Source organism: Poecilia reticulata, linkage group LG19, assembly GCF_000633615.1.
Source record: "Poecilia reticulata strain Guanapo linkage group LG19, Guppy_female_1.0+MT, whole genome shotgun sequence".
Classification (NCBI taxonomy): Eukaryota; Metazoa; Chordata; class Actinopteri; order Cyprinodontiformes; family Poeciliidae; genus Poecilia; species Poecilia reticulata.
Window position 1 is genome coordinate 14,465,159 of NC_024349.1, and position 7,479 is coordinate 14,472,637.

A 7,479-nucleotide genomic window follows, 5' to 3' on the forward strand; every position below is an offset into this window, starting at 1 on the left:
TCCACTTTACCGTCCTACCCATTTTTATTTGTCATTTGGGTTCTATCTACTAACAGGCATAGTAGGACAAGTGTCAATGGGACCGCCACATCCAACCAGTTACTCAGCAAATCCACCGGTTTAACCCAGAAGGGTTTGACCAATTTGCAGTCCCATATTCAGTGCATTTTGGTGAGGTCAAAATGAATCGTAGCAACAAAAAAAAAAAAAAAGTCGAAGCAATAATAATATTACTCAAGTAAAAGAAAAAGGTACAGTGCTGTGAAACTACTCTGAGTACTTTTTCAAAAAGGTTACTCAAGGGAATGTAACCAGATCTACCCAATTTTGAACATAGGCAACATCATCAGTAGCCTACGGGCTACTTTGTTAACAAGCTCGAGGTGCTGTATTGTTATTAGCTAGTAATCTTTTAGCTAACATTAGCTGCATCCAACAGCATTTGAACTTAGTCGGTTAGTTTGGTTGAAAAACTGTGCAAAGTTCTTTGCGTTGTGCTGGTTTGCTGCCATAATTCTAATATCATTACATTTTATTTTCAGCCCCTTAATTCTATTTACAACTTACATTGCTGMCAGCCTATCTCATAACCTAAAAAGCTTGAAGACGTATTATTAGAAAAACAAATAACAGTGAAACTTCCAAATGTCCAGAAAGAGAAATAGTAAACACTCCATGAAAGACATAAACAGGTTGCAGACAATCAATTACTTTAAGTAGTAAGTAGTAGTAGTATTTCAAAAGAGCAGAAGAAATCTTATGTGTTTTGAACAATAACAATATTAGTTGTTAATCTGTTGCTAAGAGATGAGCACGTTTTCTGGTAACGAACTCCCACGAAGTATAAATCAGATTTTTACTTTTATAATATACTTGCCACAAATAAAATAAAATAAAAAAACTTTCACTTTTCTGCCAAATTCACCAATTTCACAGTTCTTGTTAAGTAGTATAAAATAAGTAGTATTTCAAAAGAGCAGAAGAAATCTTATGTGTTTTGAACAATAACAATATTAGTTGTTAATCTGTTGCTAAGAGATGAGCGCGTTTTCTGGTAACGAACTCCCACGAAGTATAAATCAGATTTTTACTTTTATAATATACTTGCCGCGAATAAAATAAAAAATCACTTTTCTGCCAAATTCACCAACTGCACATTTCTTGTTAAGGTAGTAAGTAGTATAAAATAAGTAGTATTTCAAAAGAGCAGAGGAAATCTTTGAACAATAACAATATTTGTTGTTAGTCTGTTGCTAAGAGATGAGYGCGTTTTCTGGTAATGCAGTGCCACAAAGTAACCATGTGAGTTTTACTTTTGCAAAAGTAAAAATCAGAAGGCAGTGCATTAACATTAGCAGTGCACTRCCCCCCACTATTAGCATTAGCCTTTTCCCTAAATAAGCTTTTTAGCATTTTTCTTTTTATTATTAGCCATGTTTAGCACACTGAATGGAGGAAGTCAATGTAAGACAACATGCTAGTCATCTTGTGAAATAATAAACTGAAAAAGTCGCACTGTTAAATCCTTTGGAATTAAGATATTTATGCAGTTAAATAAATTACAATGATTAGGAWTATAGTTGTTTTTATTCATCTAAATCATACTTTGTTTTCTCCTGCAGTCTTTATTTCCTAAAGCCACAGTCGTGGACCTTTCYTGTAACAACATCATCTCCCTTCCTGTGAGTATCAAACACACACATTGCTACATTTTTGACCTAAATRACTTTAATCGCTAGAAAGGGCAGACAGATCTTTGCATAGGCGCCTGCTCCTCTAGATAGCACCACTAAGAGTAAAACCATTGTTGAAAGAAATCCATAGGAGCTCTGAAGAAGCTGCTTTGGTCAGATGAGACATAAACTGATCTTTAAATCCTCCATGAAAAACAMTGTGCATGGAGGAAACCTTACGCTACAGCCTAACCAAACCATCTTCATGGTGAAAGGTGGTGGTGACATGTCTGGTCAGTGTTGATGGGAAGATGTGCTGCTTCTAGCAGCAGGAGAAAGACCCTAAATGTACAAGAGCCACAGTTAAATTATTGGTTTAAATTCAGTCATATTAAGASATTAGAATTGTCTAGTCAAATCCTTGACTTAAGCTCAGTTGTAGCAGAACTTGAAAATGTATATTTGCAGCTGCTCACCATCTCATACAGCTTTTCTTCTGCTTACACAGTTCAGATACGTGATTGTTGTCTGTTTTACCCCATTCCTCTTATGCAGCCAGAGTTTTGCAGCCTCATCCATTTAGTGAAGCTTGACCTGAGTAAAAACCAGCTTACCTGTTTGCCGGATGACCTGGGGAACCTGGTGAACCTGCAACACCTGGACCTTTACAACAACAAGCTGATGGTYCTGCCTGTCAGCTTCTCTCAGCTCAGGGTGGGTAGTATCATATTTTATYTGTACAGTTGTGCCAAAAAGCCTCAAATACTGCTAATATGTTACATATTAGCAGTATTGTTGACTTCCTGTCTTTTTGTCCTTTTGCTTAGAGTCTGAAGTGGCTCGATCTGAAGGATAATCCTCTGGAGCCCGGTTTGGCCAAAGCGGCAGGAGACTGTCTGGATGAGAAGCAGTGCAAACAATGTGCCTCTAAGGTGGCTGCAACACATTCAGCTGCTTTACACACAAGAACTAAAAGATTYTTTATTTTCCCCATTTTATTAATGTCATCAGAAAACGTTAATAGATCGAGATTTAATTTCACTAGAATTCAGGGTTGAAATCAATTAGAGCAAATCACCCACGTACTGAAGAAACAAAGCAGCCACAAACCATCACACTACTACCTCCATGTTCCAATGCTGACATRATGATACACACCTTTTATGCAATTAGACGTTTCTCTCATCGGTCCTTTGATAATATTTTCCCTGACGTCTAAGATGTTTCTTTTGGAAAATGTGATACCGGTCTTTGTTTCTCTGACCTTAACTGAGGCCAGCTCAAAAATAAAAACTCGAATGWCGATGTGTTTCAGGTCCTACAGCACATGAGAGCCATACAGGAAGACTATGATCGTGCACGAGAGAAACGCCTGTTGAAAGAAAAAGGTACATAATTGAATGTTTGTTGGTCCCCCCCCTCCCAATAGGAAAGATTTTATTCTTGGACATATTTTTAAATCCATAAAGCTACATATGACAGCCACTGTTCTTGAGTCAAGAAAAATGGCTTTAATCACAATTTTTTCCAATGATTAGTTTGTCCATACCTCTCTACTTTCTTTGAACTCTGTGGTTTGTCATATTTAAAGCCTGAAACCATAAAACAGACAAATTCACTTTATTTGCATTGTCAAAATGGATCGAAATGTCTCAGAGCCCCGTTTATCTGCGCAGTGATGATGWATCGGGAACAGGGAGATGACCTTATGTCGTTTTTGCACTTAGAGCTGGAGAAGAAGAAGGAAGCGAAGCAGAAAGAGCGGGAGGCCAGAGAAAGGGAAGCTCGCAAACGGGAGAAAGCCGAGGASAAGGAGAGGAGAAGGAAGGAGTACAACGCTCAGGTGGCGGCTCAGGCTGTGCAGGAGCAGAAGAAGAAGAAGAGCGAGGAGAAGAAGAAAAAGAACGGGCAAGCAGCAAGTGGGGCTAAAATGTTTTTATTCTGATTGTTGCATCTTTCCAAAAACAAATCTGTGGCTTCAGAAGCTGAAGAAGCTTCAACATCTGTTTTCTTGTCTTCACAGATAAAAAGGTCGACGTGAAGCCAGCAGCTAAATCACAGCGTTCTCTCCTTGGCTGGATTTTTAAGCTCCTCCTCCTGCTGACGCTGGGAATAGCCGGAGTCGCTGCCGCATGTCGGCTGACCGACCTGCGGAGGGAAGAGGTCTGCGTGCCGATCAACGCGGCCGCGGACGACTGTTTATCCTGGGCCAAAGTGCAGGAGGGCGTGGTCAGACAGCTGCTACGCAATCTGTCATCCGCTGCTAAGGACCTCCTGGAGTCCACACAAACATCGAAGAACTAAACGCTGCCATCAGAGACGAGAGCTGCAGGCTTTTCCTGGTGTCTCTGGGATGTTTTTTAACATGTAGAAATCGTCATTCCCATTTGCGATGCCGGGATGTGGAAGTTCCTGCACAGAGACTTATTCCTATGGAATTACTGTCAAAATCTTTATTTGGCCTGTTTTCTTCTTACATCAGCTAAATATCTCCCTGTGGACGGCGTTTTGCACTTTACATTAATCAAAGCGCAGGCTGCCCTTGAGCTGTCCAGCTTAAATGTGAAGCGGACACGTCTGTGCTACTCTGGAGTGTCGTCAGACGTGTGTGCGCGTGCCAAAGCTTGTCGCCGTCGGAGCATGTGCAGTGCCTTCTCCATCTAGGTCGCTGTTCCTGTCGAATCTCGCAGGTAAACGCTGTAAATGCTTGCAGCTGGTAATTGAGTCATTTTTGCTACATGACAAATAAAAAACAGGCACATTTTTGCCAAAGATGCAAGGAAGTGAGTTTTCATGTCATTTCTGAGGAGCAAACTATTGTTTTCACTAGATCTTAAAGGTTACCTGCCCTAATTTAACATGGATTCATATTAAAAATGGAATAGTTAAAACATTTCAGACAGATTAAAAAAGCTGAAGAGTTTCAAGGTTTTTTTTTAAAGATGTTTCTGCAGCCAATACATTTGTGTGTAAAAATTTGTATTTGCATTAAAATTTCGGAACTGAAAGAGAAACAGTGTTTATAAAAGTCAAATAAAAATTTACATTTTTATTGATTTGGGAGGGACAGTGCACATTAACAATTCTACAAATGCCACCATAAGCAAAAAATCTATTCTTATTCTGTCGTCCCTGAACAATAAGTAATTTATGTTGCTTAAAATAAAAACTTTAATATTTACATTTTTCCGGTCTCTAAACACTTTAAACAAATTACTTACAAATACCCTTTTAAATTTTTCAAAATCTATGTTCTTGGGAATTTGCATCAGGAAACAATCAAATGGCAGTTAAAAAAAAAAAAAGGATCCAAATTGTCCAAACTTTCTCTTTTCATAAACATCTGAAGAGTGTGGCGTGTTCCTACACTCAGCCTCTTCAACTCTAATAGAATACAACAAACGATGACCTTCAGAAGTCACCTGTTTAGTATATGGAGGCATTTTGTTGAGGTTTGCCAGGGAGCAATCTGGACCAAAACGAGAGCTCTCTTCCTCGAGGGAAGGAGGTAAAGCCTCTGTGTTTCCGTTTCACAAATAATGGTTGGACGATGGAGCTCCCGGTAGATCACCTCACTGCTGAACCAGCTCATGTCTGCTGCTGCATGTTTGCTTGAAGTCCCTTTCCTTCATGTAAGCCACGTCTTCCTGCAGCTTGGTCCGAACGGAGTCGTCCACCATCAGCTCGAGGGTCACCTCTTTGAAGACGTTGCACACAGATGCCTGCAGAGATGGCGATTACCGTCTGATCTTCCTGTGCAGCGACCTAAAGTCTCCTCCTTACCTCCTGAAACTGCAGCTTCTTGAACATGGAGATGCTGACTTGGTTGTCCAGACCAATTTTTGCTTGAAACTTTTTGACTCCGAGTTTGGTGATTCCTGATGAAGAACACACAATTCCCAAATCAATGCAAATGTATTTATTTGAACGGGATAACGTGAAATTTCTGACCTATGTTGTTTTGATCACATTTTGATAATTTTGAAAAGCAGGACATGGTTCATTTAACTGTTGATGCCAATACAAATCAATAAACATTTTCCTCTCTGTTCTCTTTGTTGGCTATGATTAATGTCCTTAACATGACACCTGGAATGTTATATCCAGCCAAATACTGCTGCAGTCATWGCAGTCATTTGCCTTTTGATACACTAAAAATTTGTTTAAAAAAAAACACATGGAAGGTTTAGGTTTAAATGTGACAAACGGCAACAGYTTCTCACCGTAGCTCATCATCATGCGAGTCACCTCCTTCCCGATGCCTCTTCCTCTGTAACTGGGCTCTGTTCAGGGAGGGAGGAACAAAATCATTCAAAAAATTTTAAAACTATTTTTGGAATAAAGCTATGAACAAAAAGCAGAATGTGCCGTCACCTGCTATCATGACCTCCAGCTCCGCCAAGAATGGGTCAGAGGGGTCGGTCAGGAAGATGTTGACATCTCCCACCATGCACTGCTCCTCATCCACACCTGGGTCCACCCAGCGCTGCTTGTCCAAGATAATAAATGTGCATTCTGGAAAGTTGCAGCTTGAAAATTACAAAAAATGTGAAACATTTGTTAAACGTTGACTGGTTCATAGTTATTGTTTGCGTTTGTGGCACCGTACTGTCATTGTCTTCCCTCCAGCTCTTCTGCATGTCGTACTCCTGCTGCAGGCTCAGCGGCTCTGAGGCWGTCAGCTGCTGCAGCTCAGGAGATTTCATCCACTCATGATATCTGGGGTTAAACAAGAGSACGTGCCAGCACTGATTATTGGCCAATGGTTTGAACTATGTATGATTAATAACAATAATCTTTAAAAATAAATACTTGTCACATTTATTGCAGTTAAAATAAGTCATTTATGAAAAAACTAATAGTAGTAGTCGGTTTGTAAAACAAGTAGGTTACTGTTAACGCTTATTTAAAATAAGTAGTTTGATTTATTTTTAAGATAAGTTGAAGTGCATTTTAAACACACTTTGATTTATGCAAGTGGTTCTGTTTCATTTTGATTTCGAGTTMATCTTTGTCTCAAAAATYACTAATATTGGAACCAAATTAAACATGTTTAGCTAAAAATAAAGATTCAAATTACGTATCGTTTCTACGGGGTAACCAAAGCAGTCCTGCACGGACCAAAAGAACCCGAACCATAACAGCTGGTACTGACCTGGGGACATGCTCTTCATTATATGGAACCAGTAGCACTYTGTGTCCCTCCAGTAAWGTGTTTTCATTTATTTTCATGATGAATCGACAGCTACAAACAAACTCATAGCAGCTGAGGATGGTTTCCTTATTCTCTCGCCRCGGTTCCTACTGCGACTGCGCACAGTGGACCATGTTAGCTAGGCGCCGCCTGCTGGACAGCAGCTGTACGTTCATGTCTGAGTGATCCTTTTATGTCTCCTATTTGCTCCTTTATTAAACAGCCACACGTCAAGAAGAAGCATAAATCTATTGACATGTCAGCAACAGTTTAATTTTAAACTTTAATTGTAGTTCAATTCACTTTATTTATTTAGTGTCAAATCAAAACAAAAGGCTTATTGTGCTCAGTTAAAATCCATTTAGTGGCAAGGACAGTGGCGGAGCCAGAGGRGGGGCCAGGGGGGCCAGTGCCCCCCCTGTCATCTGATTGGCCCCCCCAGTGSCCCCCCCAGATGATTGACATGTAACAGCACCAGGTTATTCCTGTACATTATTTGGAATCATTCTAAGTCAACCTAATATCTAAAGAAGAAAAACAATAATAAATATATCAAAAGAAAATGTATAAAACTTTATATAAGTCCATGTGATGACATAAATAAATAGATTT

The 7,479-nt window shown here is 39.6% G+C and overlaps 2 protein-coding genes across 4 annotated transcripts in view; one reads left to right on the top strand and one right to left on the bottom strand.

Moving 5' to 3' along the window:
* lrrc59 (leucine rich repeat containing 59) overlaps positions 1-4,456 on the top strand; it is an 8,188-nt gene extending 3,732 nt beyond the window's left edge. Inside the window, exons 1-7 of one of the 2 annotated variants that reach the window (XM_008437229.2) lie at positions 1,124-1,302; positions 1,623-1,682; positions 2,229-2,387; positions 2,501-2,605; positions 2,989-3,061; positions 3,401-3,592; positions 3,697-4,456. In XM_008437229.2, the coding sequence (XP_008435451.1) occupies positions 1,261-1,302; positions 1,623-1,682; positions 2,229-2,387; positions 2,501-2,605; positions 2,989-3,061; positions 3,401-3,592; positions 3,697-3,977 (912 nt within the window). In that variant the 5' untranslated portion in view covers positions 1,124-1,260 and the 3' untranslated portion in view covers positions 3,978-4,456. Of the gene's footprint in view, positions 1-1,123; positions 1,303-1,622; positions 1,683-2,228; positions 2,388-2,500; positions 2,606-2,988; positions 3,062-3,400; positions 3,593-3,696 lie in introns of those variants that run through there. The other variant, XM_008437228.2, reaches the window with a different exon arrangement.
* On the bottom strand, positions 4,112-7,013 carry nat9 (N-acetyltransferase 9). Of its 2 annotated transcripts, none has more exons than XM_008437227.2 (7): positions 6,829-7,013; positions 6,283-6,392; positions 6,048-6,188; positions 5,897-5,956; positions 5,457-5,551; positions 5,245-5,395; positions 4,112-4,407 (listed from the first exon to the last, which is right to left on the bottom strand). In XM_008437227.2, the coding sequence occupies exons 1-6, from the start codon at positions 6,903-6,905 to the stop codon at positions 5,246-5,248; spliced, it is 633 nt and encodes a 210-aa protein (XP_008435449.1). In that variant the 5' UTR covers positions 6,906-7,013; the 3' UTR covers positions 4,112-4,407; position 5,245. The 2 variants fall into 2 exon arrangements, with proteins under 2 accessions (XP_008435449.1, XP_017166121.1); XM_017310632.1 differs by having other exon boundaries at positions 5,096-5,395.
* Between the last annotated feature and the right edge of the window lie 466 nt (positions 7,014-7,479).